At 41.7% G+C, this 22,069-nt stretch overlaps 1 protein-coding gene across 4 annotated transcripts; it reads right to left on the bottom strand.

Moving 5' to 3' along the window:
• Window positions 1-83: 83 nt before the first annotated feature.
• Window positions 84-18,474, bottom strand: zgc:193801 (uncharacterized protein LOC564476 homolog). Of its 4 annotated transcripts, none has more exons than XM_046370355.1 (8): window positions 18,370-18,474; window positions 16,283-16,481; window positions 15,752-15,942; window positions 15,294-15,493; window positions 13,832-13,985; window positions 13,489-13,626; window positions 12,347-12,439; window positions 84-1,366 (listed from the first exon to the last, which is right to left on the bottom strand). In XM_046370355.1, exons 2-8 carry the CDS (start codon window positions 16,383-16,385, stop codon window positions 893-895), a joined length of 1,353 nt encoding a protein of 450 aa, XP_046226311.1. In that variant the 5' UTR covers window positions 16,386-16,481; window positions 18,370-18,474; the 3' UTR covers window positions 84-892. The 4 variants fall into 4 exon arrangements, with proteins under 4 accessions (XP_046226311.1, XP_046226309.1, XP_046226310.1 ...); XM_046370353.1 differs by lacking the exon at window positions 18,370-18,474 and adding an exon at window positions 17,399-18,207 and having other exon boundaries at window positions 13,832-13,982; XM_046370354.1 differs by lacking the exon at window positions 18,370-18,474 and adding an exon at window positions 17,399-18,207 and having other exon boundaries at window positions 13,832-13,990; window positions 15,320-15,493.
• Window positions 18,475-22,069: the final 3,595 nt, after the last annotated feature.

The following is a 22,069-nucleotide window of genomic DNA, read 5'->3' as shown; positions in this document are numbered from 1 at the left end:
ACAAATACAGCCACTTAAATATATGTTCAAGTGGTGTATAGGTTTGAATGCATTCAGATCCCTGACAGAATGACAAAGATTTCTTCACATTGTTGTTTTCTTTATTCAGTAACTACGAATTCATGACAAGGGATTGCTTTTCATTTGTCTACAACTTTGGGGTGAAAAACAATGCCTGAATACCGGTAAGCAATAAACTACATAGTAGCTTTGTTTAGTCATTTTCTCAAATAAAGCAAATTCATAGGCTTGAGATGTACTGTTGTATCCGATATGATTTGTAGGCTATGTACTGGATACATCTTATGCAAGTTAATGAGCAACACATTGTATAACAAACTACAATTGCATAGTGTGACAAGTGGTTGTCTCCTCAAGACAGATGGTTAGTTACTTCCAGTCTGTAAAAAAATAATGTTTAGTAGAACAATGGAACCAACTGTTGAACAAGCTTTATGAAAAAATTGGAACACATTGCAAAAACTTCCGTCAGAACAAAATAACATGAATTGGTTATTTGCCATGAATAGGTCTAATTCACTGCAGACTGTCATCCTTCATGAAGCTTCTAAAACAGAGCTAATGTACAGAGCAGACTGGTAAACAGTAAGTCAGTAGGTTTAGTGGAGTAGCATTATGTACAGCTGACACACTGCAGGGAGTGGAGGATGCATTGACTTTCACAGCCATATTAGGGACTGGTTTCTCAGTTGAGGTTTTCCCACACTGCTGTACTCTGCCTGGCTCAGTCTGCAGCAGCCTATTAGAACCCCTTGTGGGAAAGTTACCCCCCTTAAAGAAACTCACAAGTACTGCCAGGAAAAGACTGGAGAGAGACAAAGGGAAAAACAGATGAGAGTAATAAAGCCCACTGTCTCCATTATCTATTATCTCAACAGATGCGTTGCAGTTTGGCTTCACTCTCCCCCCTGGGTTCCTCTTTGGGGCTGCGCTTCCTTGATGATTTCTCCTCCCCCTCTTTGTCTTCAAGGGATTCTGTAGCATTCTTGAAGGGCTCTGCCCCAGAGTCAACACTGTTCAGCTCAGGGACCGATGATTCCTCATTCTTCCCAGCCACAAAACATGAATCACCCGATATTGGTACCAAGTCCCCTGGGTCAGGGCCCATCTGAACCACCACCATGGTCAATGCTTCTTCATCCCTCTCTATCCTTGTTTCAGTCTGTTCCTCCTCAAAGAGGGTCATCTCCCCAGGGTGAGTGGCTATCTCACCAACCAGGCTGACTGTGAGCTCTGTGTGGCCGTTGACGGGCGTTGTTCTCTCAGCCTGCCGTAGAAGCTCTGTCCTCAGGGAGGCTAGCTGGGTGTGGATGAGAGTGCGGTGTTGCATCTCCAGACTCTTCACCTGCCAAACAGAAAGACAGGCATCATCAGTGGTCAAAGAGTCTCATAAGCCCTATTTGCACGGAACTAGTATTGCTAGAGAACGTTGATTATGTAATTATTACCCTAATGTCTGTTATTCAAGAGGACGATTCAGACGGAATTCATTTTCCAAACTGCCCCCTGTAATTATATATATATATATAAGTTATGACAGAAGCCTGGATTTGTTTTCTTCTTCTAGTAGTGAAGATATTGCAACAAGTCCACATGATAACATGGCTACACTAAGAACTCAAGCTTGGTTCCCATTTTTATATTGTCACTATATTTGAATTGAGGAAGTGTGAACATATTCATTGTGATATTTTAGCAATCTTCAGAAGAAGACATCCTAAATGCCCCCCAGCCTTCATATGTGAGCCAAACAGCACACTTGCACTTGATATGTGTTGTTAGGCTATGAATAGAAAGTGAACTTGTAATTTCCAAACATTTAGCTCAGTTTTATGCTGCTTTGCAATCTGTTAACAGCAATGTTGCTTTTAATGTTGTTTTTTATGATGCACTTGGCGATGTTCAATTCCTTCGCATAAAACAAACAAAAGCATTCACTGTGAAAGTTGATACATGTAGGTCCTTCATATAAAGGCTATCCACAGCACTTTGTTCAATTTATAGAATCAGTTATGGTTTACTTGCTCAAACCGCGAGCAACACCTGTCAAACTCAGAAATATTTCTCAAAACACAGGGATATCATTTTTTTTACAGGGGAACTAATATTCTCAAGAGGACTTTGGAGTTTACTAAAAAACAAGTTATTCTGTCAAATATTTACTCTTCTGCCATGTAAAATTACTGACATAGATTCGTAAGGGACTAAAATGACAGATGTGGTGAATTGTGCTCGTGCACTTAATTATATTACCCAACCTCCCCCAGTAAAACTAATCCTGTCCGAATAGGGCTTTATGCCATCTAACGACTGAATGGCCTGTCAGTGATGTTCAGTAGATTTATAAAAGGATGGCTCCAGGGAAGCTACATGTATATTGGTATAGAAGCATTTTAAACGAGAAACCACTTTGCTTCAGTGGGCAATAAGGCCCTTTGACATTCCAGCTCATGAATACTATTGAAGCCCAGTCATTTTTACTAACAATACAGAATATGCATAGCTCTGTAGATTTTCAACAGGTTCTTCTAAGAGGCTTTACATGTTGTTTTTAATCTGGCATGTGATCTTGAGAATATTGAATAACAGGGGTTGGAACCGGTCCAGGAAACTAGGGCTGTCCCGGACCAAAAGAATAAGTGGTCGACCAAGAGTTTCTGTTCTATTGACCAATCGGTTGGTCTACATTTTTAACATGTCTTTTTTCATGTATTGACACATCCTATGTATTTTAATCAAATCAACTATATTCACTGAGCTTGTCTGATGCTTTAAGCACACGGTTTGATTAAATAATCAAAACACACAAATGACTAGAGGGAGTCCGACCAGCAATTTATTTGATTGTGCCGGGCCGGGTTCAGTCTTGCTGTGCTGTGTAAGAACAAAATAAAAACAGGGAGTGACAGTGACTAGCACCCATTGTCTCGCTCTCCTCCCTGCTGCAGCGACCACCACAGAACATCAAAAGTGTTTATCGCGCTGTCTGTGTTTCTGAAGCTGCAACATAATTACAGCCATCTCTGACTGAAAAGTTATTTTTCCGAAATCCCTCATTTGTTTTTGGAAAGACATTCCCTATTCCCTCAGCCCTTGCTCTTTTTACATGACACATGCATGCATCGCATGTACGTGATCAAAGACCTATTCACACAGAACTATTATTACTAGTAGGCCTGTCAAACGATCAAAATAATGAATGCATTAAAATTCTGCGATTAATTAATTAAATTCTGCAAAGTTTTTATTTTCTCAAATTTGGTGCTAAATAAAGATTATTCTATTTTTTTTTAAAGCAGTGTATTGAGTTATAGGCATGTAGGGAGGGACTGAAACCAAACATATTTACATTTACATTACATTTAAGTCATTTAGCAGACGCTCTTATCCAGAGCGACTTACAAATTGGTGCATTCACCTTATGACATCCAGTGGAACAACCACTTTACAATAGTGCATCTAAATATTTTAAGGGGGGGGGGGGGTGAGAAGGATTACTTTATCCTATCCTAGGTATTCCTTAAAGAGGTGGGGTTTCAGGTGTCTCCGGAAGGTGGTGATTGACTCCGCTGTCCTGGCGTCGTGAGGGAGTTTGTTCCACCATTGGGGAGACAGAGCAGCGAACAGTTTTGACTGGGCTGAACGGGAACTGTACTTCCTCAGTGGTAGGGAGGCGAGCAGGCCAGAGGTGGATGAACGCAGTGCCCTTATTTGGGTGTAGGGCCTGATCAGAGCCTGGAGGTACTGAGGTGCCGTTCCCCTCACAGCTCCGTAGGCAAGCACCATGATCTTGTAGCGGATGCGAGCTTCAACTGGAAGCCAGTGGAGAGAGCGGAGGAGCGGGGTGACGTGAGAGAACATGGGAAGGTTGAACACTAGACGGGCTGCGGCGTTCTGGATGAGTTGTAGGGGTTTAATGGCACAGGCAGGGAGCCCAGCCAACAGCGAGTTGCAGTAATCCAGACGGGAGATGACAAGTGCCCTGGATTAGGACCTGCGCCGCTTCCTGTGTGAGGCAGGGTCGTACTCTGCGGATGTTGTAGAGCATGAACCTACAGGAACGGACCACCGCCTTGATGTTAGTTGAGAACGACAGGGTGTTGTCCAGGATCACGCCAAGGTTCTTAGCGCTCTGGGAGGAGGACACAATGGAGTTGTCAACCGTGATGGCGAGATCATGGAACGGGCAGTCCTTCCCCGGGAGGAAGAGCAGCTCCGTCTTGCCGAAGTTCAGCTTGAGGTGGTGATCCGTCATCCACACTGATATGTCTGCCAGACATGCAGAGATGCAATTCGCCACCTGGTCATCAGAAGTGGGAAAGGAGAAGATTAATTGTGTGTCGTCTGCATAGCAATGATAGGAGAGACCATGTGAGGTTATGACAGAGCCGATATTTCAGTATCACAATGTTTTTAATGGCATATTCACCATAAACAAGTTAAATAAAAAAGACCTGGAACTTACTAATGCTCCCAGTAGGTAGGTAAGTACACACAAAATGAGTCCCAGTTACTGATTGGAGGATTGGCTATAAGAAAGAAAATTGATACAAAGAACATAAACCTATACAACAATGTCAGGAATCCCTCAGAACATTAACCTGTGACCATACACTTCAGTCATCCTCCTCCATTTCTTTTCACTGAGCCAATTGCAAAGACAAACAAGCCCGCTGACATTTTCAGATGATAAAGCTGCTCTCGTGTACAATATGCCCGGAGTGTGAAAACAACCTCTCAAAAGGAACTGATGTAACAGGCATTACCAGGTACCTTCGTGCAATGCAGGCCAGCCTGATGTGCCCCTGCATGCTGTGACCGCCACTGTAGTGGACAGTCCTCCATGTTGATACTGGGCTCTGCTTTCTAACACTCCACACATTTAATGGATTCCTCCTCAGATTCTAAGGTGGCTATAACTCTGTTGCTTTATCCAGTTGCTGTGCAGGCCTCTCTTCCTTCAGCACTCGACCCAAGGTTTAAGGACCTGAAGTGAAGGTACTTCAGGTCCTTAAACCTTGGGTCAAGTGCTGTGGCGAGCTTCAGCCATGATAGGTTGGTGTTTTCCTTGCATTTCTCCAGGTCAGTTGTGAATGTTAGCATGAATCTTGTCATTTAGGCAAGGTCATCATTGGAGCTCTCAATCACCCGAAACAGATGACAAAGCAGGCAACACCACTGAGCAGGAAATGCACATCTCTCCTCCCAGAAGTTCAGTCAAGTATCTGCAGTGAAAGAGCACTCAAAATCACTTGTCAATTGAGAGACTTATGCCCAGACTCTCTCGCACACGTTACACACACACACACACCTTATTATAACACTAATGGTGATACAAAGAATAGTACCTGCAGGGCTCCAGTAGTGCCTCCAGCTTCTGCAGTTTCTCCAGTTCAGCTGTGGTTGGCATGGTTTTCGGTTGGTTGTTGGTGATCTCTCAGTGGTTGTTGGTTTCTGTGGATACGAGTTACCAATTCCAGAGTGGAATTCCATCTTGTTGTGTGCCAGTGATTCCTTCAGTCCATTTGCTGATGTCCTAGCTCTGCAGCATTTGGTGGGCTGTGTTTGAAATGGCCAACGATTTTTTGCCAAACCCTCTGTTCTGTAGGGACACTGATGAGACTGTGCGCGATGCAGGGCGGGTGTTCAAAAAGGCATATGTTTGGCAGCTGCAATCTTGTTCTGTGCACGGTCTATGCAAACTGTGGTAACTTTTTGTTTTCAATGTTCCACTGCTTTGCTAGAGCCACTAAATGCCCGGCGCACATTTCAGCATAGTGCCTCTGTCTTCACTACAGCCAGAGCGTGTGAATGCAGTTTCCATTGATGTGGTGAGCAATATCCCAGGTAGTTGTGGTTACTGACCGAGTTCCAGTGGTCTCCCATGAGTTGAGTTTCAACTCCTCCGCTTTCATAGTCCTCTCCCTTTCATACAAGCTTGTGTATTCTTGTAACAACGGTAGCTTTCGAGGGTAACTCATACGTTGTCGTTCGATGCTATCCCTCAAGCCTTCGTCCTCCACAATGTGGACTTGCCTGCAAGCTGTAGCTATCCACTTGGCTATTTCTTGTGTTAGCTTGCTGCTTGTCGACAGGCCTCCCACGTGCACACCCTTCTAGCTTAGCCTGCCGAAGATGTTCTCCATTGCTACTAGTAACTTTACTTGTATTGCTGGCGTCGACAGTAGGTTTAGCTTGTAAATGAAAACGATGACTCGTATTTTGGTGATAAACAAATTCAGCCTTGCAGTGGATGCAAATTACTTTGGTTTTATCCACAGAGCCATCTGGGAGTGATTTGAAATTGAATTGGCCATTTAAAAGACCCTTACTAGCATTAAGGGGCTTTTAAATGGCCAATTCAATTTCAAATCACTATCCATTATTCAGTCATACAAGTAGCTAGCAAGTAAAGTGTTTGTCAAACTAGCACTTCAGCTGCCAGGGCTTGAATTTGAACTATGGATGGTTCAGGGGGTCAAACTAAGAAAATGCGTTAATGGCGTCAATTCATGGCATTAAAAAAATGTAAGCATTAACCTTTCTAGGGTCGGTGCAGTATCCTGAATTTCCGCCTGTCTGACGTGCCCAAAGTAAACTGCCTGTTACTCAGGCCCAGAAGGTAGGATATGCATATAATTGGTAGAATTTGATAGAAAACACTGAAGTTTCTAAAACTGTTAAAATAATGTCTGAGTATAACAGAACTGATATAGCAGGTGAAAACGGGAGGAAAATAGATCGGGAATTACTATTTTTTTTAGCTTGGAATGACTTCCAATGCAATGCTATTGAAAGATCTAATTTCCGCCTCCCAGATTGCAGTTCCTATGGCTTCCACTAGATGCATTTCCCCCCCTAATCTCTACAGGAAAATTCCACAGGCACTATCTGATGTGTGGAGACATTTCACTGCAGCGAATGTAGAAGGAAAAGCTGTATACATTTGCAAATACTGTGCCAAATCATGTGAAGTGTGCAACAAAGATGCAGAATCATCAGAATCTGATGCTCACAGCCAATGTGTATTGGAAGAGATTTCTGAATGTTCTTCGCCCAGCATACACCTCTCCAACTAGTTTTATCTACTAATTTGCTGGATGCAGAGTTCAACAGAGTTAAAGTGAAGGTCAAGCGAATCAAAGCAGACTATTGCAATCATCTCTGATGGGTGGTCGAATGTTCGTGGGCAAGGAATAATTAACTACATCTCCACCCATCAACCAGTATTCTACAAGAGCACAGACAAGGGACAACAGACTCACCGGTCTCTACATTGCAGATGAGCTGAAGTGAGTCAATGACCTTGGACCACAGAAGGTATTTGCACTGGTGACATACAATGCGGTGAACATAAAGGCTGCTTGGTCTAAAGTGGAAGAATCCTACCCTCACACCACACCCATTGGCTGTGCTGCACATGCATTGAATCTGCTCCTCAAGGACATCATGCCACTGAAAACAATACACTCTACAAGAGAGCCAAGGAAATGGTTAGGTATGTGAAGGGTCATGAAGTTATAGCAGCAATCTACCTCACCAAGCAAAGTGAGAAAAATAAGAGAACCACATTGAAGCTGCCCAGCAACACCTGTTGGGGTGGTGTTCTCACCATGCTTGACAGTCTCCTTGAGGGGAAGGAGTCTCTCCAAGAAATGGCCATATCACAGTCTGCCGATATGGACAGTCCCATCAAGAGGATCCTCCTGGATTATGTATTGAGGGAAAGTGGTAAGCAGCCTGAAACCAACAGGGCCTATGGTAGCCATTACATGGATTGAGGGAGACAATGCCATCCTGTGTGATGTTCAGAATCTGCCTGCAGATGTAAGAGAAGAAATCCAGACTGTCCTGCCCACTTCACTATTGCCCCAAGCAGAGGAAACTGCAGTTCTGAAATACATCAAAAAGGGTGAAGACTTCTGCCTGAAGCCCTGCACACCACAGCGTACATGTAGGACCCCAAGTATGCTGGCAAGAGCATCCTGTCTGGTGCAGAGAGCAACAGGGCCTAAGGTGTCATCACTACAGGTCTCGCCACCTTGGCCTGGATGAGGCCATGGTCTGGCGAAGTACAGTTCCAAGCAAGGGCTTTAGGATGGAGATGCAATATGGCAGTTGTGCCAACATATCTCATCAGCCACCTGGTGGAAGGGACTTTGTGGATCTGAGGCTCTTTCCCCTGTTGCCTCCATCATCCTCCAAATCCCATCAACATCAGCCACCTCAGAGTACAACTGGTCCTTGTTTGGGAACACACACAGACCAAAGCACACAACAGGCTGAACAATACACGGGTTGAAAGATTGGTGTCCATCCGGGCAAATTTGAGCCTGACAACGAGCCATCCTCAACAAGGTTGGAAAGTGACTGAAGAATAGGCCCCAGAGTCTGATGTTCAAGAGGTGGACATTGAGGAGGTCCAGGGAGAAGACATGGAAGCCTGAGAGGAAGACAACCAATGCTTTAGTTTCTAGACTATCAATTTTACAGATGTTGAAAATGTTTTTGGGAGATGCGATGGATCATTCAATATTCCCTTTTGTTGTTCAGTGAAATAATCCCATGTGAAGAGTCAACTCAATTAATTAAAGTTCACTTTGGTGACTAAATTGTTTTAATTTCTATCGGAAGGATTTAATCACTTGCCGTTATGTCAACTTATGATAAGGTAAAAAGGTTTGTCTCCATATGATATGGTAAATATATCCAATGCAACAAAACATCTACATTTAAACATTATTTATTTGCATATATTTCCAGTAATTCCCATATACTCCCACAGAAAGTTTCCACCTCTGAATATTACCCAAAATGTGCAACCCTAATAATAATACTTTGCAAAAATGTTTATTTTCAATATGTAGAAACAATGAGAATACAAAGGTTCAGAACTTTTCTGAAACATCACAGTACAGTTGAAAAGGATAGGTCAAATATAAATCCAATATGGATGGTGTTAAGAGATAGATGGGTAGAATGGAGCTGAAGGTTGGGACTAATAACTAGATAACTAATGTAAAACATACGGTGTCCAAAAAACATATATAGATTTTTGTGAAACTTCTGTGAAAGAGCAGTTTGAAAGATATGGCAAATAGAAATCAAACCGGATGGACATCAGAAATAGATGGGACAGGTTGAGGAAGGACAGGAGTAAAAACAAAATGAAATAGATCTACTGTAAAATAGACTGTCCATAAAATGTATAAGCTGTAAGTAGAGGTCTAAGCATTGTTGTTCACTAGTTCACTCCAATTAGGGGAGGCGGGGTTAGAAAGTTAAAGGAATATACACATACAGTCAAAAGCTTGGACACCTATTAATTCCAGGGTTTTTCTTTATTTTTACTATTTCAGAGTTACCAGCCTCAGAAATAAATCACGGACAGTGTCACCAGCAAAGCCCCCCCATACACAAACACACCTTCTCCATGCTTCACGGTGGGAACCACACATGCGGAGGTCATCCGTTCACCTACCCTGTGTCTCACAAAGACACGGCAGTTGGAACAAAAAATCTCACATTTGGACTCATCATAACGAAGGACAGATTTCCACCAGTCTAATGTAGATTGCTTGTGTTTCATGGCCATAGTTGGTTGAGAGAATGCCAATAGTGTGCAAAGCTGTCATCAAGGCAAAGGGTGGCAACTTTGATGAATTGATTTGTTTAACACTTTATTGGTTACTACATGATTCCATGTGTTATTAGTAAAAAATAAAAAATATACTAGAATGAGTAGGTGTCCAAACTTTTGACTGGTACTGTATGTGTATATGTATGTATATTTGCAAAAATAAATATATTGGGATTTGAAGTGATGCAGACATTACATTGATGGAAGCTACAATATTAAAGCTGATCTCTCCCCCCCCCCCAAAAAAAAAAAAAAAGTATATATTTTTAAATCTCAAAACCGTAACACATGCAACAGCAAAATGAATGCAGAGGATGTGACAAATAAACCAAAACGGGGGAATATTTACAGATTGCTCAGGAGTTAAAGGAAATGTCAGATGTGTAGAATTAATGTGACTAGTTGTGGAAAATACTAGAGATCAAGACAAATAAGGTAAGGAGAAAGTGCTGAGTGCATATTATGTGTGCCAAACAGGTGCTGTATAGATTGCAATATAATTTCTGACCGTTTGGAACAATGTTAACACTAAATAAAGTATAAGAGTACCAGAGCCTGTTGTAAAAAAAATGGTTAAGTCTTTATTACAGCAAAGACTAAAAACATTCGCACTAATTTGTGAATGCAATTTCTGAAATGGAACGGTTTATTTATTGCTTAAGCTAATTATTCAGGGCTCGCTTTATTTTAAAACTAAAATGCTTGATTGCATTTCAAATCATGAATGACTCATATGCTGTGTGATGACATGAACAAATGAATGGTTGATTGATACAGTAGCCTATATATTGACATACAGGCCTAAGTTACAGTATTAAGACTAAACAGGATGTGCTCTGAGGCCTACAGCTCAATGGTGGTTATACAAGGCTGCTATACTAAGCCTACTAATGACATTTATTATTCTAATAAGAAGATCAAGAAAAAGGAGCATTATTATTATAATAAATACTATTTTTCAGACAATTTGGAACACTGTAAACAAATTTGAAATAATACCAGAGGCTGTTCCAATGACAAAAAGTGTAAAGCCTTTATTACAGTAAAGCAAAGATTAAAAACAGCCCAATTGTGAAATTGCTTACTTGACATGTCATTGCTTGAGGCGAAATCAGTAGGCTATTAAATAAACACGGTCTCATTTCTGTAGATATATTGCGGTTTTATAAAGCCAGGCACATTGAACAGTTAGGCTATTGATTATATACCTAATTAAGTTTGGGCTTCCCCTCTCCACACTTTTCTTAGATAACAAGGCAAGGGCTGTTTTCTCATCTCCTCATTCAGCTGATGCCTCCGTGGCATTGCACCAACTGTCAGAGCAGCTCACAGATTACTGCACCTGTACATAGCCCACCTATAATTTAGTCTAGGAAAAGGCGCCAATTCAACAGCACACTAATGTGTTTCAGAAGCAGGGACAGCGACCGCTATCCAACGAGGGAGAAAGCGCATTTGTTTTTAAATAATATAATTTTTATTAGTGTTGCACCATTGTTCTTATGTAATATAACCATATACAATTTCAGTAGCACGTGTCTTAGACTGATGGACTGTGCATACCCACAATGGATCAGTCCACTCAGCACGAATTAGACAGGTGTCTTGTACACCATGATAGATCTATATTTTTTTTTTGCTACTGCTCGACTAAAGAAATCTCGGTCGACCAACAGCCTATCGACCAAACAATCAACCAGTTGACTAAATGGGGTCAGCCCTACTAGAAACAGAACCGAAAACCAGAAAATATTGAACATTTTCAAGGAACAGAAACAAAAGTGATCCATACTGTTCAGGAACAGACCTGTTATTTTAAAAGCATGGGAACTGGTTAAGAACATTATTTTACGTTCCAGTCATTTTTTCTAGTCCCACAAAAAAACACAACAAAAAACCTATGCAAACCCTCACTCTGTCACTCAGAAACTTTTCCAGTGTCTGCCTGCAAACTGAGAATCTTTGCCAGTGTGTATGTGTTTAGGCTACCTGCCCCTACGGAGCATAGGCTACTATACTGACGTTACAATCGTGATTCAGAAGATAGGCAGAATGATTTTTTTATTAGCTAAAGAATGGATTAACTTTTCCAATGCTAGATAAGGATACCATAGGCCTATCACGTTGTATTTAACAACAAAAAGGTAAGACATGTCTTTAATTCTGGTACCGCTCTGCACACACAAGCTTGTTAGCTTGCTAGCTAGCTCAAAGGACATTAAAGTTCCTTCATAGAAGTATAAGTAAGTATAATTATGTGGAGCCAAGTCAGATAATGCATGTGATAAGATGCCCAGCACTTTAAGCCTCCTCCTTAACCCACTCTCGATCTCTCCCCAACCGCAACATTTCAGTTGCATCGTGTGCCATAGGCTACACTAGTCTGTCCATCATGCATGTAAACAACTAGCTTGCCTGCTCTATCCGCACTGATCGGTGATGTAATTTAATGAGCTAAATATTAAAAAAAAAATGATTTCATAGGTTGAAAAGGGAATGATATAAAACTGTACTTTTTTGGTTTATTTTGCTGGTCGGAACAGAGGAACAGAACAAATTTTTTTTTTGGGGGGGGGGGGGGTTCTGTTCAGAACGAAAAAATTGAAAAAAAAAATTCAGTTCTAACCCCCATTTAACAATCACTTAGGATCATCACTACAGTAGCAGTTACAGGCATCCACTCACCAGCTGATCGATTCTCTGCTGGCTGTTCTCTGCAGAGCGGTATAGCTTTAGCTCCTCAAACATCTTGATGTTGGCCTGCACCACACTGGCCACCTGGGGGCACCTCAGGACAGGGGAGACAACATGGCCATATCAGAATGGTCTGTTTTCCATTCCACCAAGAATGTCAAACACAGAAAAGGTGGAGGACTTACTAGAAGAGACATAAGGTAAGTGCTTTAACTCCCATCTATCCTTCACACAAATAGACATTTTTAGAAGATCCACATACAAATCAGTTTCCTCCGCCAAAACAATTAAAGTTATCCTGATAAGTTAACCATGTCTGCTGCTCCATACCGTGGTCAGTGTGCCTGCTGATCGAGATTGCGTATCCTTTCCCTGGTCAATTGCTGAATGATTCTGGCTATAACGATTTTGAAATCCATCTTTCACACGAGTGTTTTGCTGCATTTATTGAGTGACTCACAACTCTTAATTTCCACACTTTTTGCCCCAGTTAAACACTCGTAAACATCAGTGCAAAGCCAGGAAAGGGGGAGTGTTGAAAACCATGGGTGTTTTGCCATTTACTAACATTGTGTGCCTGGAGTCTATAATTGTAAGCATCTCTGCCTTCAGCCTTCTGTCAGTGTCTACCCTCAGGTCTCTGGCCAGCCAGTGCACGCACACGCAAGGTTTGCTTCTGGGTGCCAAAAATACCTGTTCCTGAACGAGGTCAAAGAATCTCGGCATCTCTACCTCCATCCACCTCTCCAATCGGCCTCTCCTGCCACTAAACATGTTAAAAATGAACACATCTATTCTTCACACAGACACAAATGATGACAAGTTCATCATACAAATAAGTTTATCTTTCACAAAAAGACATCACGTTAAGTTTTTTTTGTACCTGGTGGTCTTTGAGATGCTGTATCTCTGCCCTCGGTCTCCTTGCCTTGCCTCCCCTGCTGCCACTAAACATGTTAAAAATGATCTAATATCTATCCTTCACACAAAGTTCACCATACAAAGCATCCTAGCCTACACAAAAAAGCTATCTTGTTTTGACAACCTTTCTTTGGAGGTTACATACTGTGTGCTGGTCAGTGTACTTGGTCTTTGAGTCTGTATCTCAGCTCACAAGTCTGCTGTTAGTGTACCTGTTCGTTAAGTCTGTGGATCTCTGCCCTTAGCCTCTTCTCCATGGCGTCCTTCTCCTGCCGCAAGGTCACATTTTGCTGGTGGAGCTCCAGCAGATGCTTCTCTATATGTAGGGCCTGCTCCAGACTCTCCCCGCCCTGGAATAGACAACCACAGGTACACCAAGGTTAGTATCATGACATGAGTGGGTAGAGGGGTAACAGAGGTTAGCATTAGGGCATGCAGGCTGCTTGCATAAAAGTATGTAGACTGATGAGGGTTGTAATTAATATTGGTAAGAAAAACATTGGATGTGAGAACTTACTAAAGCACAGTATTAGCAAGATAACTCAATGGAGACACCTGTTCAGAGATAATACTGGCCGCCTCCTCGTAAATCAGGTTGCCTCCCTGTCCATCTGGGTCCATGAGAACCAGCGTCTGGGTTTGGTCCAGGGTATGCTGGGAAGGCCCCACCTCCTCTTCGGCCGCCACTAGGATCCCGTTGTTCACGCTGCTGTCCTTCAACCAGAGCAGGCACCAATCACCATACAATGACCAGACACAAGTTACTTGACATATGCACCTCCTGTGATGGCCTTGAGATGAACCTTTTTAACACTGGTGTCACTACCGCTATAGAAGATTCAGCGACCCAGATATAAACTTTGATAGCACAAGCAACAAGGCATGTCGTACAGATCACACAATACAACATGACATATACACATACACAATATCAACCCACCACAACCCTCTCTACTTGGGATGTGCATCTATCCCTTTCAAGACAATTTTATAGATAGACGCTGATACAGGAACGATACGTTTTAGTTTGAAATGATTCGGTTTGATGCGCTAAAATTCTATGCACTGATATGTTGCAAAAACACATTCATTTTAATTTCTAAATTAAAATCTGCTGCTGATGGTGCACATGAGCTTGATCTGTGTCCCCCCACACCTGATCTGAAATCACCATCTCTCACTAATTCATTAATAACTTTTGCAGATTAAAAGTTGAGTTTTAATTTATCAATATTTACACCTACACAATTATGCTATGACATAGCCAACGAATATATAGCACAACTTTGGATTTCACCCGTCTCATAATCGAATGGTTTAGACCATTTACAAGTTGACAGACTGAGTGAGCTTCTCTTGCTTCGCCCATGCAGTGCGTGCGGGTAGCAAAAGTGATTGTTGTCCTCGTATTGAAATGATCAACTTTACATCTAAAAAGTAACATATACACTGTTTCAAGTAAAATGTTTGCTGATGGTGAACCTGAAATCTAAATTAATCCAATGTAAGCCCCATTCAGCATGTATAGCCAGATGAGAGCTGTCTCTCTGGTAGTAGCTTAGGATACTTTTATTCCGGTAAAACAATTTAACAGCACATTTGACAATGCAAACATTTGAATGCTGAAGGTGATGTGCATTAATCAGCAATAGGTCTACCTCTGGTTTGTCAGCGCACGAAGCAGCACACAATTTGACTAGGCTACTAATATTGCCTGGGGTTGTTCGGCATGCAAAAATACTTGTAGATTAATGACATGCTTATTAGCTCGACACTGAAGGAGAGGACACAGTTGTCACAAAAGATTAGGTATTTTTGGAAGGTAGAAAGTAATTTGAGGCCCAACATTTTTGTGAACCAGCGATTTGTAACGTTTTAATAGATTTTCTGACCGATGCGTGCTACATTTGGAACGGTTTGGGGTCCTAGAACCTATGCACTAATAACTTAAACATTTGAATGTGGGACAGATGCGTATCGGTGAATTGTTACATCCCTACTATCCACATTTACCCACCACAAATCATGAGACATATATGAAACCTTGGGTTCCACAGTGAGCAGAGTCTCCGTGTTGGCTGTGTTGAGGATTGGCTGCGCCATGATAGTCCCCATGTCTCCGCCCTCCACCCCAGAGCCCGTACACACTTCCAGCCCTCCATAGGCTTTAGGGTGGGCCTCCGGACTCTGGTCATAATACTGTCGGCTGTTCACCTCCTGAATGCACAAGGAAGGGATTGTGAGAGATCTGTCTTGGTCAGCAATCACAAAGATTCTCAGAGTGGGCGAGCTAATCAAGTATTAGAATTCAGGACTCTTATTGACTATGATTTAAAAGGCTAAAATTCATCCTAGATCAGCACTCCTACTCTATTTTTGTATATATGGAGAATAAGTGCCCTGTCTGTTTACTCTTCATACTCACAGTGTTCAATGGTGAATGTATGTTCTATGACAGTAGTTTGGTGGTAGTACCTGTGTGACCTGTATCTGGAAGGTGGTGTGGGGGTTCCGGAAGTGGGTCTTATAGTGTTTGATGGCCTCGTCTCGGCGGTTGAAGCCGTTTCGGCAGCGGTAGCAGTGCCAGTGTGCCCCCTTGAACCTCTTCTCCCCTTTGATGGTGCCCACGATCTCACAGTGGTTGCAGCATCGAAGCACTTTTAGGCCTGAAGGGAAGACAAAAAGCTTGCTGTAAAGTTGTATGTCCCATGTATTTTCCAGCAATCAATAAAAGAGCCCGCCTGATGAAAACAGCTTGGCTGTCGAAACGTTGGTAATTAAATGTTTGCATCTGAGCTCCTAGAGTGTGCGGCTCTCTTTTATTTTCAAGTTTTACACTCTGCTAGCCAGCACCTCGTTTCTTTTTATTCTAGAGGATTATTTCTTTAAACATTTAACTGATTTGAGTGAAAGATCTCTCACTGAAACCTTTTGGCAAAGTCACACTACAACTGAATCTAGCATCTGATGTGTACTTTTATGTATACGTGTTGAAAAGCCTCTCACCAGCAAAGTCGATGCCCTTGTCAACATGTTTAATGCGGTAATGAGCCCGTAGGATAAGAGGGTCATGATAGGCCTCGACCACAGTGCAGAGAGGACAGTGCATATGAGTGCCCTTGTCCTTGCCTGAGCAGTTGTCGTCCTGACACAACACTGGGTTGTAGGTGTGCTCTGTGCCCCTGATCCGCACCGAAGGGTGGGCCTGAAACAGCAAGGCAATGAGATTTAGGTAGACTGAGGATAACTTTTGCAAGTTAATCCTCATACAATTTTCATTTTAACAACATATTTACTGTAGTTAGTAGCTATATTATTTTAATCATTAGTTACATACTGAGCTGAATGACAACAATAAATGTTCCATTAGGTGCTCTAGTTGTTTATACATTTCTGCTAGAAGATTATTTGCTTTCAACTAGTGGTAAATAGGTGCCTTAGACTGAAGGTCAACCCATGCATGAAATAAACTACTGAGCATATCCCCCCCAGGCCTCACGTCAAGTTTCCACACCATTTTATGTAGCCATTTGAACATAACATAATTATCTATCTAGCTACAGTGCAGACTACTTAAGGGCATTTGTTTGGACATTAAAAGGAGCAATCAGCAGTTGTTACATCCATCTTTCGACATAAATTAATGATATGTACCCGTTGATTCCTGCAGAACATAACTTGGAAATGCCTCATGAGCTTAGTTTAACTTTCGTTCCCCATCATAACTCAAAATAAGCTTTTTTACTACAATGTTTGTAAACAAATAGTCATGTAGCCCCAAAACAATGCCAAAACGATCATTTTGATATCATCATGGATCGTCAGTCCTTGCATTCATAGCTGTCTGTGCATTTGAGAATGGTTACATTTATCTAGACCCATCCCTCAGTTTTTGTTATCGAAACTGGGGCGGGGAACGGCTTTGTTTTTGTTTCTACTGCTTGTTGACACTTTACATAGCTTGCTAATCAACAACTTTACAGGCGCTAGTTTGGATGTGTGTAGCAGTTCCAGCTAGCTAGCTAACGTTTTAGCTAGATAAAGACTGTCCATCCATCATGTGGCCTTCAAGACTAGACTTGAGACGCTTTAGAAATGTGAATGATCAATCGACATACTTACAATAAAAGCCGACATGTTATCTGCTGAAGCTGGAACTTTTGTTGAAACACATTCAGGTAAAGTTATCGGTTAATTTCTGGTTCAAACAAGCGAGCCAAATCGCATGTTGTGAAGTGTTGTGTGTTGTTCGTCATCTGTGCACTCGTTTTGCTTGCAATGGCGGCGAACGTGTAAGTGCTTACGTTGACAGAGCGTGGCGTAGAGCATGGAGAGTTTCTAAACCCAGAGGCGCAACTAAGCGAGACTTGCGAGATCACTTGCGAAACAGACCAAGCAGGCCCTGGGTTAGGGGTTTTAGAAGACAATGAGAGAAGTCAAAAATGATTCCTTAGTTGTACATTTTCTTGAAATCTAAAGGCACTACCTAGATTCGATCCAATGTAATAAGTAGCTGAACATGCCATTACTTCAGCCTTGTGAAAATTACAAACTGACACGTTTACATTTTCGTCAAAAACAACTGTATATCGAAGGAGTGCTTTGATTTTACGGCTTGCACATGCGCAATTCGACGCGAGACGACGGTTAGACCCGATTACGTGTTTCTGCGCATGAGTTTAGCCAAGGTCGCCTACAAGCGTGATCGGGGATTTCTATTGGAGAAGCAGTTTCTATACGTCTTTATACTAAACCATCTTTGTATAGAGCGTTCCAGTTTGTAGTCCTAAACCCCGGAAATGAGATACCTCTGGTTCGTTCAGCTATCCCTATGGAGAAAATTAATGGGCAAAGAATAGTGTTTTCGAATAAACGAATAAAGGTCTGAGGTTAACACAGGCTTAGGAGACCTTATACGTTTTGTTCTATAAAACAATAGCAGTCAGTTAACATAACCTTTATGAATTATAAAGCCTATGTGCTTTCTTTATTACATACATTCTTCAGAATTCACAAAAACTGACGTTAGCTGATGCAGATTATCTCGTAAAACAAAACGTTTTAGGTCTTCCAAGCCTGTTTTTGCCACATACCTTATTTTCTGCGTTTATCCAAAATCACTTCAAAACACCATTCATTTTCACCATAGAACCCCACAGAGGATCCGTCATAATGCCCATAAAGCCTAGCGGTCAAACACGGAAATGGTTTCAATCGTTTTTTCACCGATAATTTTTCCTATTGCAGATTTTAGAAGCACTTCAAATATAGATAAGCATCAGCCAGTGGGTCGTGCGACGGGTATATAGTGAGGGGCAACTTACCGGTTTGGTTAGGGCCAGCATTAGAAATAAAATGTATCCTGTGTCTGTGATTGTAGCTATTAAGTCAAGTTTGAGCATTTTAGCAATACAATGTGTTCTGTACAGGTGTCAACATTCTACTAAATGACTTAAATGTAAATGTAAATCAATGATATAATAATTAACCAGATTACCCTGGTTATCAGACTTAGATAAGTGATAACAGTGCTAGAAGGTTGTCATTGATGAGAATGACATATTCACATTCAGAGCTTTTACATGTATTGTTAAGACATCAAGAGACAAATTTTCAATATCACAGTATTTACTTTTTAGGAGTGGTCTGTTATAAAGCAGTAGTTCCCAACATTTTTTTCTGTTACTGTAACACCAATTGAATTGTGCTCTGCCTGGAGCACCCCTGAAGTATTACCTCATGTGCATGTTTTACCAGTACCCCCTGTGGATAGGCCAAGTATCCTCAGGGGTCCCGTACATGTACCTGGCTGTGAACCACTGTCTTAAAGCTATATGCATTCACACAGTCTTAATTTTCATGATCCTTCCCAGTGATAAAATCCCAAGGTATCAATTAAAAGTTTATGGAAAAACTGTACTAGTCCTCATATGCAAAGTATAGAAAAGTACTGATCCCATTATCTTGTATATGTGTATGGTTGTTGTTTCAATGTTGTTTTTATATATTCAATGTTGTCCGACACAGTTAGGATCACCGCTTAATTTTAAGAATGTGAAATGTCAAAATAATATCAGAGAGAAGGATTTATTTCAGCTTTAATTTCTTTCATCACATTCCCAGTGGATCAGAAGTTTACATACACTCAATAAGTATTTGGTAGCATTGCCTTTAAATTGTTTAACTTGGGTCAAACACTTCAGGAAGCTTTCCACAAGCTTCCCACAATAAGTTGGGTGAATTTTGGCCCATTCCTCCTGACAGAGCTGGTGTAACTGAATCAGGTTTGTAGACCTCCTTGCTCGCACAAGCTTTTTCAGTTCTGCCTACATATTTTTCTATGGGATTGAGGTCAGGGCTTTGTGATGGCCACTCCAATACCTTGACTTTGTTGTTCTTAAGCCATTTTGCCACAACTTTGGAAGTATGCTTGGGGTCATTGTCCATTTGAAAGACCCATTTGCGACCAAGCTTTAACTTCCTGACTGAAGTCTTGAGATTTTGCTTCAATATATCCACATCATTTTCCTACCTCATGATGCCATCTATTTTGTGAAGCGCACTAGTCCCTCCTGCATTAAAGCACCCTCACAACATGATGCTGCCACCCCCGTGCTTCACGGGTGGGATGGTGTTTTTCGGCTTGCAAGCCTCCCCTTTCACCTCCAAACATAACAATGGTCATTATGGCCAAAGGCTTCTATTTCTATTTCATCAGACCAGAGGACATTTCTCCAAAAAGTATGATCTTTGTCCCCATGTGCAGTTGCAAACCGTAGTCTGGCTTTTTTATGGCGGATTTGGAGTAGTGGCTTTTTCCTTGCTGAGCGGCCTTTCAGGTTATGTCGATATAGGAGCTGGTTTTACTGTGGATGTAGATACTTTTGCACCTGTTTCCTCCAGCATCTTCACAAGGTCCTTTGCTGTTGTTCTGGGATTGATTTGCACTTTTCGCACCAAAGTACGTTCATTTCTAGGAGACAGAATGCGTCTCCTTCCTGAGCGGTATGATGGCTGCATGGTCCCATGGTGTTTATACTTGGGTACTATTGTTTGTACAGATGAACGTGGTACCTTCAGGCGTTTGGAAATTGCTCCCAAGGATGAACCAGACTTGTGGAGGTCTACAATTGTTTTTCTGAGGTCTTGGCTGATTCTTTTTGATTTTCCCATGATGTCAAGCAAAGAGGCACTGAGTATGAAGGTAGGCCTTGAAATACATCCACAGGTAAACCTCCAATTGACTCAAATGATGTCAATTAGCCTATCAAAAGCGTCTAAAGCCATGACATCATTTTCTGGAATTTTCCAAGCTGTTTAAATGCACAGTCAACTTAGTGTATGTAACCTTCTCACCCACTGGAATTGTGATACAGTGAATTATAAGTGAAATAATCTGTCTTTAAACAATTGTTGGAAAAATTACTTGTGTCATGAAGAGGTCCTAACCAACTTGCCAAAACTATAGTTTGTTATCAAGAAATTTGTGAAGTGGTTGATAAACAAGTTTTAATAACTCCAACCTAAGTGTATGTAAACTTCCTACTTCAACTGTACTTCTGACTTGGAGTAGCAATTTGTACGTCAGTAATGTCAATGACCATCCAGTTAACACATCAAACCTTAAAGATAGACAGGAAAGCAATGTGATGGGCATCATGGACCTGCTAAGACCCTCCCTCATCCAGGATATAGAAATCCTTCAACTTCAATGCCTCTTCAATGGTAAGGTCCCTTGCACCATAGGGAACAGAGGGAGACCTGGAAACACATGGAGAGATATACAGGCAGAAATGACTGAGAAGAGCCTCAACTGGCCTATGCCACTTATAAGAGCCATGAGCTTAAGTCAAGTAAGTCAGTCACTTGATGAGTCATGTTCAACAGATGCACTCAGTGGCACAAAACCGTTTGTGTGGGAAAATGTTGAGCCCATCCTCAACAGCCTGAAGAAACACCTGGTGGGAATAACAAGGTCCTTCTAGTGAAAGTGAACCACAACTAGGCTACTAACTCAACATTATGTAGGCAAGCCTCTCTTACTAGACAACGAGTTGACTCACTCCATTTACTTGGAACACAGAGAACACCACTTGCGGCAAATGTTTCCCTAAGAATGCTTAGCTGAAAAACCATATGAGTATTCACTATGTGGATGGGACCTTCCTGCTAGGATGGAGGATTTTCCTGCAATGCTCAACTAGATGATCAGGACAGTCTAGTGTACTATTTGCCCGAAAGACGTGAAGTCTTGCGATGAACTATATACGACTATACTTCAGATTCTCAAGAGGAAAGTTAAAACCCTCTGAGCCGTGAGATCACTAAGGAGGAACAGCAGTGGTTGAGGGTTTGTCTGAAAGGGACTGACATGTCTAACTGACTTCACAGGTCATTTGAGTCATGTACAACAGATGCATTCGTAGAACAAAACAGTTTATGTGGTTTGTATGGAAAAAACAATGAGCCCACAAGATGCACCTCAGTGAGAATATTCTGCAACTGTGCCATGGTGGAGATGCCTGAAACTTAAAATGTTCCATTGAACTCCAAATAAGAAGTAAGTAGAGGTGGATATGACACACCCTACGAAACTGAACTGCTTAAAAACTTCTTAGGGCTGCAATCACGTTAACGGGATGGCAACAGCAAGTGAAAGTGCAGTGCGCCAAACAGAAATCTAATAATGAACATTCCTCAAACATACATGTATCTTATACCGTTTTAAAGGTAATCTTGTTGTTAATCCCACCACAGTGTCCGATTTCAAATAGGCTTTACAGTGAAAGCACC

The sequence above is a fragment of the Oncorhynchus gorbuscha genome, linkage group LG11 (genome assembly GCF_021184085.1).
Source record: "Oncorhynchus gorbuscha isolate QuinsamMale2020 ecotype Even-year linkage group LG11, OgorEven_v1.0, whole genome shotgun sequence".
Taxonomy (NCBI): domain Eukaryota; kingdom Metazoa; phylum Chordata; class Actinopteri; order Salmoniformes; family Salmonidae; genus Oncorhynchus; species Oncorhynchus gorbuscha.
The sequence above is the reverse complement of the archived record's forward strand: the minus strand, read 5'-3'. Positions and strand labels throughout refer to the sequence as shown.

Bases quoted from the DNA above. Each gene is read 5' to 3' on its own strand.
- zgc:193801 (XM_046370352.1), bottom strand. The intron at 12,440-13,488 runs GTACACTAACAG...AGGTGCCCCCAG, and splicing joins TCCACAGACTTAACGAACAG to GTGGCCAGTGTGGTGCAGGC. The intron at 1,367-12,346 runs GTGAGTGGATGC...TCTGTTTGGCAG, and splicing joins AGCAGAGAATCGATCAGCTG to GTGAAGAGTCTGGAGATGCA.